This window comes from Helianthus annuus, chromosome 1, assembly GCF_002127325.2.
Source record: "Helianthus annuus cultivar XRQ/B chromosome 1, HanXRQr2.0-SUNRISE, whole genome shotgun sequence".
Taxonomy (NCBI): Eukaryota; Viridiplantae; Streptophyta; class Magnoliopsida; order Asterales; family Asteraceae; genus Helianthus; species Helianthus annuus.
Window position 1 is genome coordinate 147,969,939 of NC_035433.2, and position 19,207 is coordinate 147,989,145.

General features: G+C 38.1%; 2 protein-coding genes across 2 annotated transcripts; one reads left to right on the plus strand and one right to left on the minus strand.

Annotated features, from left to right (window-relative positions):
* The first annotated feature begins 5,529 nt into the window (after nucleotides 1-5,529).
* On the plus strand, nucleotides 5,530-7,042 carry LOC110884192 (methionyl-tRNA formyltransferase). Its single transcript, XM_022131877.2, has 4 exons — nucleotides 5,530-6,096; nucleotides 6,163-6,297; nucleotides 6,377-6,436; nucleotides 6,553-7,042. Exons 1-4 carry the CDS (start codon nucleotides 6,073-6,075, stop codon nucleotides 6,562-6,564), a joined length of 231 nt encoding a protein of 76 aa, XP_021987569.1. The 5' UTR covers nucleotides 5,530-6,072; the 3' UTR covers nucleotides 6,565-7,042.
* Nucleotides 7,043-13,432: 6,390 nt separating this feature from the next.
* On the minus strand, nucleotides 13,433-17,070 carry LOC110937419 (probable myosin-binding protein 5). Its single transcript, XM_022179838.2, has 3 exons — nucleotides 15,108-17,070; nucleotides 13,841-14,566; nucleotides 13,433-13,741 (listed from the first exon to the last, which is right to left on the minus strand). Exons 1-3 carry the CDS (start codon nucleotides 15,904-15,906, stop codon nucleotides 13,563-13,565), a joined length of 1,704 nt encoding a protein of 567 aa, XP_022035530.1. The 5' UTR covers nucleotides 15,907-17,070; the 3' UTR covers nucleotides 13,433-13,562.
* Between the last annotated feature and the right edge of the window lie 2,137 nt (nucleotides 17,071-19,207).

Below are 19,207 nucleotides of genomic sequence, written 5' to 3' on the forward strand. Positions count from 1 at the left end.
TCTCTGCGACTGCCATTAAGGTAACATGGAACCATAAATAAAGCCACTGCTTTTTTCTTAAATGCAATTTGATTTATGAACCTTGGAGCAATAATGATCAAATATGTGAAGTTTATGTTAATGGATTTCGATCGATTATGCAGAGACCTAAACAAAGGGGTTTACCCGGACTGAGGTGAAGGGAACTTCCTGTGAATGATTTTACTTTTAATATGCACTCTTTTGTTAACGCCTGCCTACCTGCTGAAACTAACTATTATGCTAGGTTTTTTTTATTTTGCATTGCAAACTTTGAATTTTACAATTAACGTTTGAATTCATGATGAATCTTGATCAGTGCTGCGATTTTGGGTGTAGTTGACCTTGTTGCTGTTGAAATATTTGATTGAAAAAGTCTTGGAGCTGTCACCATCTTTTACCAAAATAAACCATTGACAACCTTGCAAATCAAGATCGACATCTTTGCTATTCAAAGCTGATTTCTTGGCTTGCTAATTGACAGCCTTTCTTTTAAATGTCTTTTATTCATTCCTTTCTTAGTAACAATTGTATAGGCTATAAATACTGTACATGTTCCTTTTTAGTGAATATACAAGAAATACAAAAGCATTACTCCAATTCCTTTCTCATATCTCTGATTATCAAAGTCAATATGGTCTCAGAGCCATACCTACGATCCTAGACTCTTTTGCTTCTTATCAACCAAAACCAAAAAACATGTCTGAAAAAGAAGACAATAGCCTTGCCATCCAAATTGCCAACCTTCTGAAAGATAGCATTCAAACTCAAACCCAAAATTCCAAACCAAATCCTTCCGATCGACTAAAAATTAGCCTTAGCCTCACAAGCCAAAACTACGCTCTATGGGCTCGAATGATACGAGTCGCCATAGGGGGGAAATCAAGAGCTTTTTTAAACCACCTTACCCAAAATCCACCAGAACCCACTGATGAAAAATATGATCAATGGGAACAAGATGATCTTGTTATTTTCTCGTGGCTTATCCAAAATATCGAGCCGGCTCTTGCTAGTAACTTAATAGAGTTCCCGACAGCAAAAGCACTATGGGATGCTCTTTCAGTTACGTATAGCAGTGGTAAAGACAAGCTCCAAACTTTCGATCTCCACGTCAAAGCAAACGAGTTCAAGCAAAATGGCATACCGTTAGAAGAGTTCTGGATTGTGATGCAGGGCATATGGGGAGAAATTGAACGAAGAGATCCGAACCCAATGACATGTTCTACCGACATCGCTACTTACAACAAAGCCAGATCAGAAAATAAATTGTTTCAATTCCTTAACGCACTCGACCGGAAATATGACCCCATTAAAAGGGAGATACTCCGGTGGGAACCTTTGCCGTCGGCCGAGGCTGCGTATGCGGCCGTTCGAAAAGAAACAGCCCATCAAAATATTTTCGGGACCACACAACAAGGGGTAGCGTCTGGGTTGAACTCTACCAGTGATTCTAGTGATTCCAATGGGGCAGGGCTTATTTCAAGGGGTCGTCGGCCGGATCAGAAATTCAATCCGTCATCATCTCGGGTTGATAAAAACAAGTTAAAGTGTGACCACTGTGGTATGGCGAAGCATACGAAAGAACAATGTTTCAAACTTGTTGGGTATCCTGAATGGTGGGCTGATGGCCACAAAAAGGGAAAAGACGGGAAGGCAGCGGCTGCTGTAAGCAACCCAGAGACCGGCAGCGGTGGCGGCGGTGGTAGCGGCAGCGGCGTATACCAAAAATCCGATGAAAAAATGGACAGTGGTTGTGGTTTTCTAGCAGCCATGAAAGAAGAAGAAAAGAGGGTCGATGTTGCAGGTATAGGGTTTGAGGATTCCTTCTCAAGCCCTTCACTTTCTCAAAGTTCTTCTTTAAATCCATATAATTCCAATAATTCAGTTTTAAACCCTCAATTCTTTAGTCCTAAAATTCTTGATCTATTAAATGAACCCCAACTTTTAGAAATGACCAAAAGCTTCCCTCAAACTTCTGATTTGTTAAAAGAAGAGTCAAAAAGGTCTGTTGCTATTGGGGAAGTTAATATAGCAACAAATAATGAAAAAAATGACTCATGGATTTTTGATTGTGGTGCGACTGACACTATGACCTTTGATATTTCTGACTTACGCTCAATGTCAAAACCCCAAAAATCTCGAATTCATACTGCAAATGGGGAAGTTATCCAAGTAAAAGGAGGAGGGACTATTCAAATTTCACCAACCATGAAATTGTCAAACTGTCTTTATGTTCCATCTCTATCCCATAAATTGCTATCAATCAGTCATGTTACAAGAGAACTGAACTGTGTTGTCCTAATGCACCCTACTTTTTGTATCTTACAGGACATCAGGACGGGAATGATCATTGGGCGTGGTACTGAACGCCAAGGGTTATACTACGTGGATGAAGTGACTCAACAAGGTACTGTGATGCTAGCTCACGGATCTACAGATAGGGAGGCTTGGTTATGGCACCGAAGATTGGGACACCCATCCACCGGTTACTTGCATCGTTTGTTTCCTAAAATATTTCCTTCAAATAAAGTCTTGAAGTGTGAGACATGTGTTTTGGCCAAGAGTCATAGACATACTTTCAAATCGAATGATACTAAGGTTGACTTTCCTTTTTCATTAATTCACTCTGACGTGTGGGGACCGGCAAAAGTTGAGGGGGGGGGGGGCAAAACTTTCGTTATTTCTTGCTATTTATTGATGATTGCACACGCATGACGTGGACTTATCTCTTGAAAAATAAATCCGAAGTAGTTACAAAATTCAAGAATTTTTCTACCATGGTTAAAAACCAATTCAAAAGCGATATACAAATTCTCAGATCTGATAATGGTGGAGAATTTGTGAATACTTCAATGAAACAATTTTGTGAAGAAAAGGGGATAATCCATCAAACCTCATGTGCTCACACACCCGAACAAAACGGGGTATCTGAAAGAAAAAACCGCTTTCTTTTAGAAATAACTCGTGCCCTCATGATAGAATCCCAAGTTCCTAAATTTTTTTGGCCTGAAGCTCTTGTTACAGCAACTTATCTTGTAAATCGCCTTCCAACTATAGCCCTTAGCTTGAAAACTCCACTCCAAGTACTATCCAAATTCCATAAACCCCCTTCTACACTTACCCTTGAACCTCGTGTCTTTGGTTGTTCTGTTTTTGTTCACATACCAAAAACAGAACGTTCCAAACTTGATCCATGTGCTGAAAAATGTGTATTTGTGGGTTATGGAGTCAATCAACAAGGTTACCGGTGTTATAGTCCGAAAAAACGTCATATGTTCACCACTATGAATTGTGACTTCCTTGAAACCGAATACTTCTACAACACCCAACACACTGGTCAGGGGGAAAAGGAGTACAATGACACATTGAGTTGGTTGAAGTGGAAGCCATCATCAGAAGAGCTTAATCATAGTACCCAAACAGAGTCACTATCACAATCCACAGTACCAACAAACAATGATCTTCCCAACCTGACATCAGAGGTAAGTAATTCTGAAACCCAAGAGCATGTTGATTCTCCGTTTATCCATCATTCGTCCCCTATTTTTGAAACACATGAGAATATTGACCCTCCTGACTCATCTAATAATGAGGCAGAGCAACAGCCTGTACAGGGTGAACAAGATAGCCAAAATGAAGCTGAACCAGCTAGGTATGTTCTACCCCCAAGAACCAACAGAGGAATACCTCCAAAAAGATACTCTCCTGAAAAGGAGAGTCGAGGTTCAAAATATCCAATGGCAAACATAGTCAACGGAAATTTATCAACAGAAGCCAAGGCCTTTACCGCATCTCTATACTCTGAAGAAATTCCAACTTCCATTGGGCAAGCTCTAGAGTCCAAAAACTGGAGAGAGGCAATGAAAACTGAAATGGAGGCACTTAAGAAAAACGATACATGGAAAAAATGTATCCTTCCACCTGGTAAAAAACCAGTGGGATGTCGATGGGTTTTTACCATAAAGCACAAGCCAGATGGAACCATTGAAAGATACAAAGCCCGTCTAGTAGCCAAGGGATACACTCAAACATACGGAATTGACTATTCCGAAACTTTTTCTCCCGTGGCTAAGATTGACACAATCAGGGTCCTCTTCTCAATAGCTGCAAATAAAGGATGGCCCCTACATCAATTTGACGTAAAAAACGCATTCCTACATGGAGAACTTAAAGAAGAAGTCTACATGGAACCTCCTCCTGGATTCACCGAAAAGTATAACCCTGGAGAAGTGTGTCGTTTGAAGAAATCCTTATATGGGCTGAAACAATCTCCCCGAGCCTGGTTTGGCAGATTTACTCTAGCCATGAAAAAATATGGTTTTAAACAGAGTAATTCAGATCATACTCTGTTTCTTAAACGGAGAAATAATCTTGTAACATGCTTAATTATCTATGTTGATGATATGATAATTACAAGCAATGATGAAGAAGAAATAACAAGGTTAAAGGCAAATTTGTTCACCGAATTCGAAATGAAGGACCTAGGAAGACTTAAATACTTCCTTGGGATCGAAGTCCTAAGGTCTAAACAAGGAATCTTTATTTGCCAAAAGAAATATGTCCTTGACCTACTAGCAGAAACAGGGATGATTGATTGCAAACCCGTTGATACTCCTATGATGGTGAACCAAAAACTTTTTATGGAGGAAGAGGGTGAGTTGGCCGATAAGGAGAAATACCAACGGATGGTAGGAAAGTTGATCTATCTCTCACATACCCGTCCAGATATTGCTTATGCAGTAGGGGTTGTTAGCCAATTCATGCATCAACCTCAAGTTACCCACATGGAAGCCGTGTGGAGAATTATTAGATACCTCAAAGGAACTCCTGGCTATGGAGTTTTATTCAAAACAAGCGGACATTTAGAAACCCAAGTTTTTACTGATGCTGACTGGGCCGGAGATAAAGGAAACCGAAGATCAACATCCGGTTATTTTACCCTAGTCGGGGGGAATCTCGTCACTTGGAAAAGCAAGAAACAAAAGGTGGTAGCACTTTCAAGTGCTGAAGCAGAATTTCGAGGAATAGCTCGAGGTCTTGCAGAGATACTATGGATACGGAAGCTCTTGACTGAAATCGGGTATCCTCCAAACCAAACCAGCAAAATCATGTGTGATAACAAAGCAGCTATTCAAATTTCGGAGAATCCAGTTCAGCATGACCGCACAAAACATGTTGAGGTAGACAGACATTTCATCAAAGAGAAACTTGAAACAGGGATCATTGAACTTCCGTTTGTCCGGTCAGAAGAGCAACTTGCAGATATATTGACAAAAGCAGTCAATGGAAAAATTTTCACTCACTGTCTTGACAAGTTAAGTATTGGAAATCCCACTACTCAACTTGAGGGGGAATGTTGAAATATTTGATTGAAAAAGTCTTGGAGCTGTCACCATCTTTTACCAAAATAAACCATTGACAACCTTGCAAATCAAGATCGACATCTTTGCTATTCAAAGCTGATTTCTTGGCTTGCTAATTGACAGCCTTTCTTTTAAATGTCTTTTATTCATTCCTTTCTTAGTAACAATTGTATAGGCTATAAATACTGTACATGTTCCTTTTTAGTGAATATACAAGAAATACAAAAGCATTACTCCAATTCCTTTCTCATATCTCTGATTATCAAAGTCAATAGTTGCATTGCATATGATTGATGATGTTGAGAATCTATGCATATCAAGTGTTTGAAGAAATGTTTGTCCTTTTTTTCTTGCAATTTTATTCGCCATTGTATAAGTAACTTGGTTAGTTGTTTAAGTTAGGGGTGTAAACGAGCCGAACTACTTGCATGCTACTCGAAACGAGCCTGGGACTAAAAATAAGCTTGTTTAGTAAACGAACTCGAGCTGGCTCATGAGCCTAAACAAGCACGTTATTTATACAATTTATAATTAATATATTAAGTGTGTGTGTATATATTATGTTAACTAGTAAACTTTTACGCCAATGTAAAAATACAAAATTTATCTGGATGGAGTTAAAAAGACCGGAGTATCATTAGCATTCACTGTCCGAGCTCTAGACGCTGGGCCCGTTATTGCACGTAAAGAAATGGAAATAGATGACAATATTAAGGTATGCACTTTTACAACCTTACATTGAACCATAACTCATTTAAGTGAATAATATATTTTTGTGCAGGCTCCCGAATTGCTTGATCTGCTATTTGCACAAGGTTCGAAACTTCTAGTTCAAGAGCTTCCGTCTATATTTGACGGGTCTGCAACGACAAAAGCTGAAGCGCAGGATGACTCAAAAGCCACTTTAGCTCCCAAGGTATGTTTACTTTGTGCTTGACTGTTTGTTGACCGTATAAAAATGGTAGAATGTGAATTTGGTAACACATATTATGCAGATAAGTCAAGAGGAGTCGTGGCTGTCTTTTGACGAAGAAGCGTCAATCCTACATAACAAGGTACGCCTTTAGTTTTACATATATCTTGTCTTAATTCCAGTCGCCATCACGGCACCCACCTGCTTATATCAATGAAAAAACCCTAGGTTCCTAACCGCCTTTGTTCAAATTAAAAGGAAGAGAGATAGAAAACGTGAGGAGTAGAAAGAGATGGTTATCGACACAAAGAGTTAGAGATAAGGAGTTAGAAGGGAGGGGCCGAGGACGGTGGTTCCGTGGCGGCGCTACGGCGGCAACACCATCAATGGTCCACCTCAAAACAGTGTCCGACGTCTACAACAAATACCATCAATGAATACTATGGCTGCAAGGAGATCGTTGAGGGTGTTTCACCACCTAGCCGCCGCCTCCAACGATGGCGGCTAGGGTTCCGGCGACGTTTCGGGCAATCTCTGGCGAGTCGTTTTCGCCATGCATGTTCAGATGGGCGACATCCGACCACCTAAATAACATCTTAGTTATACATTTAGACAAGGATACCAACGAGCGAGAAGAAATTATAATTTGTGAAGAAATCTTCCATATATAAATCTTCTATAAATTGGTTGTATCGGTGTAAAGATAAGTAATTGTATCACTATATCAGTACATATCGTCTTTAGGGAAGAAGGGATGAGTATAATTTGAACTGTTCACATATGAGTGACAAAAAATATTCCAGGTTTGATTGTGTGTGGATGAAGGCAGGGGTTGCTTGTGGTTTCTAGAAACAGTCAAAAGAAAAAGTAAATTGCAGGGTGTGTTTGATCAGGTAAAAGCATTATGAATCCTTAATTGCAATTAAAAAATGACAGCTAACCAAAAGGTGTGTTTATAACATTTAGTTTAGAAAGTTTTATTCCAAAAAAATGAAATGTGCTATAATTTAATAACAACCGTTCAAATAAAATTTAGTGTGGTGCAAAAAAAAGGTGCAGTGCCGCCTCACGTTTCGGTTTTAACGCACCGCATAACCAAACCATGATTGTTGGTTATCGTTCAGTTTTGTAGGTTTTGGTTTGGCTAAATGGTTTTATCTTATCTCTAGGTAACAATATGAAAGGGCCCCTGTTTGTAAAGCATGTAAGATGCCGCTACAAAACTCGCTACAACGTGCAGGTTAACCCAAAAGTATAGTAATTAAAGTAGGATCTTAGAAACATACTTAATACGGTTTTACGACCCCCGCCCCGCAACGCGGGGGTTGAACACTAGTTTATTACTATTTACATTCGTAGTTAAAGTGAGTCATTTGAAAATTAAAATATTCAACTATAAAATGATTAAATCTATTCCAACTAAGTGAAGGGTGTAGACTGTGGATGTAACTTTTAGCAAGAAAGGAATAAAATCTTTACAAAGGGTAGTAGTTTTTGGTCGTCTATAGTGCACAAAACAATTGGTTTGGAAACAGGAACCGATTATCTAACGGGTAAGGCAGCAGGTTCCGGTATCAACCATATGTTTTTAACTGATTTGATATTTTAGGAATTCAATCGGATTTAAAAAAAAATGTTTTTTTAATTAGGGTTTAGAATTTCAAAGTATTTTAAAGTACTTTGTGTGTGTATGTGTGTATATATTTATATATTTGTGAAAGTACCATTTTAAAATACTCATGCGTACATGTGGTTAGTGTACGTTAGGTTATCAGGGTTATTTTAGAAAGACACGAAAGGTGCTTGAGAGTAAAAGAAGACATTGAAGAAAATAAATGTAATTACATTCCACTGCAATTACTTATATTTATTGTAAGAATTGACGGACCGAGGTTTATGATTTCTAATCACTATTAAGTAACACGTCAGCCATTGCACCGACAGGGTGTTAGAGTTAGTGATAGTGTGATAGAATTGGATTAAATGAGGTGGTAATTTGTGATTGATTGGTTTGTAAGTGATGGTATGATGGGGTCACCTCTACCCATATAAGCAACTATTAACACATGATATATTAGGTGCTACTAAATCCCCACCCCTCCATACTGACAGGAGGCCCGTCAATTTTTCTCTCACAAGAGGGGGTACATTTAGACTCACTTCACTTTTTTTTTATGTTCATAACCATTATTGACTTTGTACAAATCTTAGTACTTTTTTAGTTTAAAGATAGTACTATTATCATCTATGTGGAGGTCCAAGTGAGAAAAAAAAAGTTTTATAAAAGTATATAGGTAAAATTACAATATTAATTAATTCATTACATTCCTCTAAATTAGTAAATCAATTAATCTTGTAACTAATTTTTAAAATATACTAACCTAATTTTTGGTGAATGATAATTTTCGATATACGTAGGATAATTTCGATATGTGTAGGATATATGTATGGTAAATTTCAATATGTGTAGGATAAATTTTGAAAAGAGAAAAATGTCCGGATAGTCCTTGTTGTTTGTCTATTTTTCACCTTTAGTCCCCAACTTTTGCAATTCCGTTCCCAGATAGTCCCTGACACGGATGGGGATTAGTTTTTGATGTTAAGTGGATGTGAAATTACTAAATTGTCCCCTACTTCAATAAAAATAATTAAACAATAAAATAAAACAATTATAATAGAGTTAATTACTGTTTTCGTCCCTGAGGTTTGTCAAAAATAACGGTTTCAGTCCATTAGTTTAAAAATTGCGATTTCAGTCCGTTAGTTTCACTTTCGTAACCATTTCAGTCCACTTTTCAAACTGTGTTTGTTTTATGCAGTTAACGGAAGCACGTGCTTGTCACGTGATGGGCAATTTAGAGATGAATTGGGGGTCAGGGTTTGGATGAATAAGGGGTAGGTAGTGTTTAATACAACTGAGTTTGTGAGAATTGGAATGGATTGTGCAGCAAAAAGTCTTCAACTTTTAGGGCTTTCTCTATGTGATCTTGGCGATTAAGCATGGTTATCTGCCAATGTGGGAAAGAGGATGTGATCGTAAGACGATAAGGTTTGGTTTGGTTTGGTAGCAGAATTAATGATGAGAGTTCAATTTCCTTTGATGACATGATGGTACGTATAAGGCGTTAGACAAGGCGTTGTTTTTCTAAGTGATGAGAGTTGAATTCCGGTGATGAAAAACTAGGTCTACAATATCTATTTATTCCATATCTAAAAAAATTAAAATTGCCAATATGATAAAAAATCAATAAACATTTGCTCATAAGTTCAACTAGAAATTAGACCCGTACGCGTTGCGGTGCGGGTACATCACAAACATCAAATTGATTAGTTCAAACGTTATATGATGCGTTAACTATAAAAAAAAAATTAAAGTTAAGGAGGTGTAAAAATGAAGTGATAGTGTAAGGAGTAAAAACCCAAATTTTAAAACTTGAGAGGGTGGCGGGCGTAAAAACAGAGTAATAGCGCATAGGGTAAATACACAAAGTTTAAAAGCTTAATGGAGTGGTGACGGAATTCAAACTTGAGGGCTAAAAATATGAAGTTTCAAAGTTGAGGGGTTGTTATAAAACATATGGGTAAAAAATGTAAATAACCAAATTATGGGTAAAAATGTAAATTATAAAAGTTTTAGGTAAAAAAAAAAAGAAAAAGACTACGGATCAAAAATATAATTTACAAAACTTTAAGATAAAGATGAAAATTTTCAAATGTGAGGGGTGTGGATGGAAAGTCCTGGACAAGGTTTATTTAGAAGGTTTTACAGTATTTTATGATTTATTAACCATGGGTTTAATAGCCATTTTCGGGTTAGTTTGTTAATTATTTATATACATTTCGACTATTCATAATACATTTGATATTACAAACGATGGTTGAAATATATTTATCTTTATGCTTCCGCTGTGCATTCATATAATTGTATGGTTTGACTATAATGTTGCCAACTACGTCACGGTCCCCACCGGGCCCACCGGTGAGACACGTGGAAATCGGGGTGTTGCAGTTCGAGCTAGATCGAGCCGAGCTAGCTCGAATTCTTATCGAGTCGAGCTCGAGCCTCAAATCTCAGCTCGATTTGAAATTCAAGCTCGAGCCGAGCTAGCTCGAATCGAGTTCGAGCCGAGCTGGCTCTAGCTCGGCTTGACTCGGCTCGTTTACAGCCCTATATGCAGCCACATCCCGGGTCTAGAGAAGGCCCAACCCACCTAGCCGCATCAGCAAGGTCGCGATCCGCCATTGGAGTTCACCAAAAAAGGCCCCCCACATATGACAATGTCTTCTATTGCCTCCCGAAGACCTTTATCAAAACATGAAACAACATCATCCACAAAGGGGGGCTGGCAAGTTCGTAAACCAAATAGCAACTTTGCAACCCCCATACAAGATCTAAGCAGGAGGAGTTCCGATGTGTGTAAAATGCAACATATAAATTACATCAAATGAGGCATAAAACTAACCCTTTTTAAGTACTAATGTTGGAAAAAGTGTGCTTTTGTCTTCCTTTTTGTATTTTCAGGGTTAAAATAGCTTAAACAAACAAAAGAAGCAAAAATGCAGCCAAATCCAACATAAATACAAAGAAAAGGAAGAAACGTGGCATGCTCGACTCCTCGACGGCATCTCCCAAAACAAAAACAAGAAGATAGCTGAGCAGGGGCTGTGCCCAGCAAACACGGGGTCATGGTCAGCCTTGGCACAAAAGACAAACCTGTAGAAGTTTCTATTGCCCACCACGGAGCCGTGCCCAGCGGACACGGGGGCGTGGTCAACTTCCTGCAGACGCATTTATTGCAATTGCGAATTGCAATTAATGAAGAGAGAGACTCGGATGGACACGGGGCCGTGCCCAGGCTTCTGTTCAGCCTATAAATAGGAGTGCTTGGAGCTCTTGCAACTCATCCCTTGGCACACCACCTCTCTCACACTTCACCCACCACCATCACAACACCATCATCCACCACCATCATCCATTGTCCTTCATAGAGTGTGTGAGTCGTCTCGGGATCCAAGATTGATCGTAAGAGTTCTTGACAATCAAAGGCCATGTTTGCCTAAGTCTCTTACATCACTTGGTGAAGACAAGTGTTTAGTGTAATACTTTTTATTTTTAATCTTTTGCACTTTTTAATTGGTTTTGTATTAATGACTTTAATTACTAGTTTCTTATGTTGAAGGTGATTCTTCCTTGTCGTTTGTCCGTGGTGTCTTGGCATTATTTTACTGTCTATATAAAATAAAAGATTTTCACCATTCATATCTCCACGGTCTATATGGAGGTATGTTGGCTACCTGGTCGGGGGTTAAGGGAACGGTTTGGTAAGAGTCTTTCCATTGTTCAGTGTATAGATCCTGCAAAGGACCTGGGTCAAATTTAGTAGGACCTCCTTCAATACCCAAAGGTATTGGATGGCGGGGGTCCAAACTCTTTGATCCCCTCATAAGTTAAACTACTATTAAAACTTTAACCCAGCTACTTAGGAATGTATCCCTGCTGACTCAGACTACTTAGCTGAGGGTAACGTCGCCTTCAAAAGAGGGGCCTACCACATTATGCATTAATAACTTAATTAATTATCTTTCAATAATCCGACCCTTTAGGATTGTATCCTTGCTGACTCAAACTACTGGGTTGAGGGTAATGTCGCCTTCAAAAAGAGGGGCCTACTACAATAACTAAGATAATCTCTTAAACAAGTGCAAAAGTGCGAAAATAATCAAAGGTTGCACTAACACACGAGTCAAATCCAAGTGATTCATCTTGTCTATCTGTTTTTATTTTTTATTTTATTTTTCAGCATTTTTAGTTAGTTTTATTTTCTTAGTTTAAAAATCTTTTTCTAACATTTTTTATTTGATTAGACGTTGAGGATAAACCGGTACTAAAAGCACTTGTGTCCTTGGACGACCTCGGTATCTTACCAACACTATACTACGTCCACGATGGGTGCACTTGCCCATATGTGTGTTTAGTGTTAGTAAATATCGTGTTTTATAAATTTAAAACTTGGCTAAAAAGTGTAAAAAGGGCTTAAAATATATACCTAAATTATATACACACCGACACACATCAAGTTCGCTTTGAGGATCCCGCAACAAGGGAAGGTGTCCCATAATATCAACAGATCGCGTTGCCCTCTTAACCGCTAGACCACTAATAAAACTGGCATCACGACTGACTGCCCCTCCTAGCAGTTTGACACTTTTCTCCGGCTCCCAATCTCACAGGGGAAAAGCCTTGGTCGGACCTTCACCCCGTTGCATGTCAGCCAAAATAACTCAGTTTTTCTAGTATTAAGCCATAGCCCCAAGACTGGACCCTCCGAACCGATGATGTCAAGAGTTTTAGCAACATGAACCGCGTCCCCGATAACCATCCCATCATCCAAGTACCAAGCATGGAAGGGGAGTTTGCAGTTTTCCTGCACCTGAAGCGCTAAGGGGTATAAGGCTAGGGCAAAAAGCAAGGTCTCAAGGGATTCCCTTGCTGGACCCCATGAATGCCCCGATGCGGTCATTCCCCAAGTATAGCCTAGCAGGCTGGGTCTATAGAAATTGAACCCACAGAAATATGGAGGGGCAATGGCGATGGATCTAGCGAATCAATACGGAACAGTCAACTAAATTGAAAGTATTGGAAAAATCAACCGTAAGCATGGCCAGTGAGTGAATGAAAAGAACTAAGGAACATGTTAGCGTTGTGCAGCACCGCCTCCGCCCCATTGGGGACCCCCACCCCAAATTGGTAGTCCCCCAAGTACTTAAGAGATTCTTTCCCAACTTTCTTCATGGCTACTTTGGAGACCAATCTAGCTTCTCCAAATTACCCCCACAACAATGGGGCGAATTCCATTATTAGGCTTCAACAAAAGGGTTAGAGGGGGCAAAGCAACAAAATCCGCAAGCACCCTAGGACATAACCCCCTTTGCCAAAGGTTTACTTACCCCTTCAGTGATGACAGTAAGCAGTCCCGAGGCGGTCGCTGACCCTACGCCACTAAGAGCGTCCAACAAGTGTTGGGCCTAGAGGCCATCTCGCCCACAAGATGTCCCTTTCAGAAAAGATTTCACACGCCTGTGGACGCAGTGTTCATCCACTAATTTATTGAAAAAAAACACAAGAAAGCAAATTTTATAGACCAAAACAAGGTTTAGAAATATCAACACAATTGTTTCTCACACTTAAACCCTGAATTTGAATAAAAGCTAGGCTCATCTAAAACGAAATGAATTTATCATATAGATATAAGAATAAATGATGGAGATTAAGTTTGAAGTTTTCTAAGATGTTCGGCAATCTCAGTTAGAAGTTTTGTTCCTTCATCACCCTTTTCAAGTGCCATCGCGGTTTGCTTCAAAAATCCGCTCTCGGCTTCAATGGCTGCCAACTTCTCTCTTAGTTGATTAACCTCTTGCCTAAGTGTAGCATCGTCTCCCTCGTCACCTATCATATCAATCAATGTCACTTTATTTATAACAAAAAATACAATGCAAACTTGAGTTCATTTTTATATATATGCCAAAGGATGGTAGTGTTAGATACCTTTATTGTTATCTTGATGATGATATTGTTCTGAAGATGAATGAATATGATTTTCAATATCTTTCAACATTCCAAACAGTTGAGATCTTTCCATTTCAAAATCCGATTCCTTTCTGTTTACGCCTGCATTTACATTGTCGTCTTTCCAGCTCTCAGATAATTTGTCACCACCACAAGACCGAGTCTCAAAATCATCATCGTCATATTCATCACTGCCTCGTTTCCTGATTTCTCCATATCGCCCTCGATAAGTATCAAGTTCAGCTTCCAAAATCCTAACATCTTCCTCCTTTTTTAGAAGCAAATCTTTAAGGATCTGAATGGCTTCTTCATCATACTCAGCTTGTTCATCCATCATTCTTTGATACTGCAATGCTTCCATATGAACGCCAGCTTTTTCGGCTTGTAATCGTGTGATCATAGCCATCGCGTTGTTAGCTGCAACAGTGGCAGCACTGCGCTCTTCGTCAAGTTCCATATACAATGTTACAAGTGTTTTTCTGTTGTCGCTAACTTGTTTCTTTAGTTGTTGAATAGTCGAATACTCGTCTGTTGGTTGTTCTTCGATGCTTTCTGAAGCCAAATCGACCTTTTCTAACGGAGCTGCTTTCTTGGGAGGTTTAAGAGCCCATCTAGGACTACTGGCAATTGCTTCTGTTAACGGTATACCAAAGAACTTGTTTCCTTTTACAATACTAGAGGTTTTGCTTGCATCTTCTTCAGAATCTATAACAATTGCATTATTAAAACCTTAGCTCTAGATCTTTCAAATTATGTAATCATGGTCATGCATGTATAACTTATTAAAACTACACTAGAAAATTGTTTGTGGGTGATGCATGCCAAAATGTTGTTTGTTATCTAACATTCGTGTTTAGACACATATACATAAAAGCGAATTTTGCTTGTGGAAGTAGGTTGTTTAGGAACACAGACTGATCTAGGTGTTTTTGTTTTTGGACATTCTTGTAGTTATAGACAATTCACTACGCCTGAAAGAGAACAAGGCAAGTTCGCTTAGGTGGCAAGCGAAACCCATAGTGTTTTCACCAAACTTAACTACTTTTTACCAAACTCTATAAAGTTTGCTTGCCACCCCAGCTAAGTAGTCAAGTTCGTTTATGTGTAGCGAGTTGTTAAAAATGTACATGAAGTCCCAAAAAACACCTAGAAGCGTCAATCTCGTTCCTAAACGACCTAGCAAAAAAATCACACAAAAGCGTAGATTATTAACATATAGGGGGCTAGGGAGTTAAGGTAAACTCACGTTTTGCATTCGTGTATTCGTCCTCGGGCATGTCTGCTTCATTATCATACACAAACTTGAGGTCTGTAAACCGAGATTGTGATGAAAAGGCTCTAGGGGAACACATTGGTGCTAATGAAGAAAATGCTCTAGGTGAAGAAGTTGGGAACAGCGAAGAAGAAAAAGCTCTAGGAGAAGAAGCAAGCAACAACGAAGAGGACGCTCTAGGAGAGGATGCTGCTCTAGGAGAAGGTGGAAACAAAGACGATGCTCTAGGGGAAGATGTTGAAAATAGAGAAGATGCACGAAGGCTTGATAAGCTTTTAGAAAACTCTTTAGTAGGTTGTTTCGGCTTCAAAGACTCGCCACAACACGAACATATATTTGGATCGTCTATTTTATTACCTTCCTTTACTTTTTTCACCACTGGCTTGTGCTCATCTAAGTCTTTTTCGGAGTCTTTTTCAATTGCAAAAGAAAGAAGACATGATTCACACATGGTTCGAATATCAGAAAGCTTTGCATGGACCTGACAGTATGCTAAAGAGGATATGTCTTTCTTGTGAGAATCACATATTGAGTCGTTGTAATACAAATTGGGGTTCTTCCCACAAAGTGCATGATCGACGCGTGTGCATAGCACACACGGGGGCTCTAATTCAAACGTATCGGCGAATTTGTTGGAGACAAACGTAAAGAATCCATCAAGGTATAGTGATATGATTAGCATCCATTCAAGAACTGCCCACACAAGGAAATGTGGGAATATGCCTAACTCTTCCTCTACAAACATTCTAAATGTTCGTTTTGATGAGGCCATTCAACAAACAAAGTAGCAATATCTATGATCCACTTCTCTGTCTAGAAATTAATGGTATCATGCATTTTGTTTTTTTTTTTTCACCAATAAACTGGAAAATGTGTACAAACATTCTAAATGTTCATTTTGGTTGATTGAGCTCAACAAACAAATCAAGAAAACTTAACTAAAGGGAAGGTGACACAAGTAGCAATAGATCCCCTTTTTACTCTCTAGAATTAAGTAATAGCTAAATTAATGGTATATCACGCATTTTAGTTTTCACCAATAAGGCAGGCAATAAACTAGGAAATGTTCATTTGGGTGGGTCATTTTTCTTTGCTTGATCCAAGTACGATTTATCAAAGCAATAAATCAAGTAGATATGTTTGAATCATACATGTAATAATAGATATGCTTAACGTATTGTATACGAGTGGTGTTTCTCCTTTATTTAGGTGTCATTTGCGTCCCTCTGGTTTGTTCATTTTGCCATTTCAAACCACTTAAATGGCGCACTTAAAATCTAAGACGCAAATGGCACTTATGTCCCTAAGTTTTGCTTTTGCTATTGCTATACACAATCTTTTTCAACCCTTTTTAAAACCAAGGAGAAAATGACACTTTTGTCCTTCTATTCCCCCATTGCACGTGTTGCGAGATGGTTCATAGATTTTTTTAGAACAGCAGCATGATATATAACATACTAAAAAGAAGAGAACATGACCTGATTCATCATTTTCTGTGTTTAGTTGAAAGATAAGGAACAGCCAAAATATTTCGGATTTTGGATCCTGAATTTTTTAATACTCTAAACACCACCATCGTAACCACCACTGCCGGCAGCCTATTTCACTGATGGCAGTCACAATTCTCACTAAAATTTATAGTAGAGTATTACCATATTCACTTATGCGCAAAATCTTAACTCGGAGTTTGTCGATCTGCACAAATAATTAAAGTGCATACAAGAGTAAATCGGGTTGCCGGAGTGTGACCGGAACTTCACCGGCGGCTGGGGTTTCTAGACATAGTCATAGCCACCATTATTAGCGTAGAACAGCTTCATTGTTTTCGGGGTCAAAGACATCGTCATAATCACCACAGACCACCATTATTACCGCTAGGGTCAATGAGTTGCTGACACCGGTGGGGCTGCCGGAACCCTAACTGGTTGTCTCTCTTTCTCTCTATTAAATGAATATATAGAGGGGAATAAGCTTGTTGAGGAAGCTTTTTAAAGTACTTGTTAGGCATGAAACGCATGTAGGATCTCAACCGCCATTCACACTCTTTTCGTTTGATAATTTTAACGAACTAAATTAATAATCATTTATGGTTTATAAAAATTTTGTTAATTGATTTTATTATGAGTGTTATGTAAACAATTATGATTTATATCTTGTTCAGAATTAATCTAATTATGAAATGATTGATTAGTCATTATGGAAGCTGAGATCCTGATCAAAGAGTGAAAACAGTAAGAACCGTAAGAACATATCGGAGCTATCAATAGTTTAAATCAATGGTTGGTATTGATTACAAATAAAACCCCTATAATCAATAATTAATACTATCAAGTTAGGGGCATTTTAGTCATTTAGCCATTTCCCATTAAATACTAATTCTACCAAGTTTTTTAAACTAAAATAACTTTTCTATACTTCATTATTTTTGAGAAAAAAATACCATAAAATTAAGTATTTTTTTTATCTTTAATATGAGTAGCATGTTGTTATACTTTTTTTATTTATAAAAGTGACTTTTAAAAAGTAAAAAAAAAGTGTTTTATAATTGTGCTAGTTATGTAGTTGGAATGTGGTAGTATGAAAAATGTATCATGTTGATTTAAATCTATACGTAAGTTTTTATTTTTTTGTGTAATTCTTATGTGTTGCTATTTATTCCTTTTGAGTTGTTATTGGAAGCCTATTTGGAAATAAACTCGTTTTCTACTAGTTATGTAATAGTAAACATGAAATTGTGCTAGCATATAATAATATGTGTTGTTTATAAAATTTAAAAAAATGAAATTGTGCTAGTTATGTAATAGTATCTGTTGTTTAAAAAAAATTAAAAAAAAAACATGATATTGTGCTGATTATGATGCTGATTACGGTGTTATGCTGATTACGGGATGTGCTGACGGTGGTGTTACCGTGCCGATTAAGGTGCTGATGTTGATGATGTGCTAATTACGGTGTGACGGTGGAGCTGATTACGGTGCTGATGATGATGTTGATTATGGTGTTGATTTGATGACAGAGTACAAAGCCATATTATAAATAAATCTTAACATATAATTGATCGGGTGACAGAGTACAAAGCCATATCTGAAATAAATGTATATTCACATAAGTCTAAAGGGAACATGCAATAATTAGCACAAGATCTAAGGTCTATTGCCTGCTACAATGTATACTAATTATATAAGAATACGAACCAGAAACAACTAGCGAAAACATTCATACTACAAAGTAAAGGACTTGAATAAAAATACTATGATATCAATAAAATGAATTTGTAATTTAGTTTAGCAAAGCAAAATAAAAGCATAAGAAAGCCAATCAAGTCGTCCATAACAAGTACCCGAACCTATATTTTAATTACTTCCCAAATTAGATATGTAGAGTTTAACTTATTTACCGACTTTGCTGGTTTGTTGAAACTAGTAAATAGACCCGCGCGCGTTGCGGCGCGGGTAAATTGTAAACATCGAACGGATCAGTTCAAACGTTATGTGATGCATACACCATATGAAAGCGTACGTTTTGACGTATTGGATAACCACCGACATTTTACCACTCCCCACGCGCGTTGTAGCGCGGGTACATATAATACATCAAACACATGATTCCAAGTTTAAGCCTAAAAACACAATGCACTCGAAAACGCGAGGCCTGAACGGACAACTCCAGATTTGTGTAAAACACAATACACCCAAAAGATGACAGGCACAAAACACAATTGCCAAGGTGAAACACAGTGAGTAAACGAAAACCACATATAACACAATTAAATCACCTCACGCAAAGGACAAAACAAATTACAAATGGTTTCCTAATGAAGCAACCAATAGTTACGCAAGCTACAAAATAAATGACAAAAAACGCCTAGGGCAAATAGTATAATGGAAACACCAAGCCATCGATAACAAATAATAACGCAAATCACAAAAAGAATTATGCACGCCATAAACGGCCTAGAGCAAATAGTATAAGAAAAACACCTAGCCATCTCGACAACAAATAACTACGCAAAGCACAAAACAAATCATGTAAGCTTTGTTCACAAAGTAACTAACAATTACGCAAGAGTAGAA

What these genes read in the sequence shown, in the direction of transcription:
- LOC110884192 (XM_022131877.2), top strand. Translation starts at nt 6,073, where the DNA reads ATGGAAATAGATGACAATATTAAG. An exon ending in AAATAGATGACAATATTAAG is followed by an intron (nt 6,097 to 6,162) that starts GTATGCACTTTT and finishes ATTTTTGTGCAG; the next exon opens with GCTCCCGAATTGCTTGATCT. An exon ending in AAGCCACTTTAGCTCCCAAG is followed by an intron (nt 6,298 to 6,376) that starts GTATGTTTACTT and finishes CATATTATGCAG; the next exon opens with ATAAGTCAAGAGGAGTCGTG.
- LOC110937419 (XM_022179838.2), bottom strand. Translation starts at nt 15,906, where the DNA reads ATGGCCTCATCAAAACGAACATTTAGAATGTTTGTAGAGGAAGAGTTA. An exon ending in CGAATACACGAATGCAAAAC is followed by an intron (nt 14,567 to 15,107) that starts GTGAGTTTACCT and finishes CAATTGTTATAG; the next exon opens with ATTCTGAAGAAGATGCAAGC. An exon ending in TCATCAAGATAACAATAAAG is followed by an intron (nt 13,742 to 13,840) that starts GTATCTAACACT and finishes TTGATATGATAG; the next exon opens with GTGACGAGGGAGACGATGCT.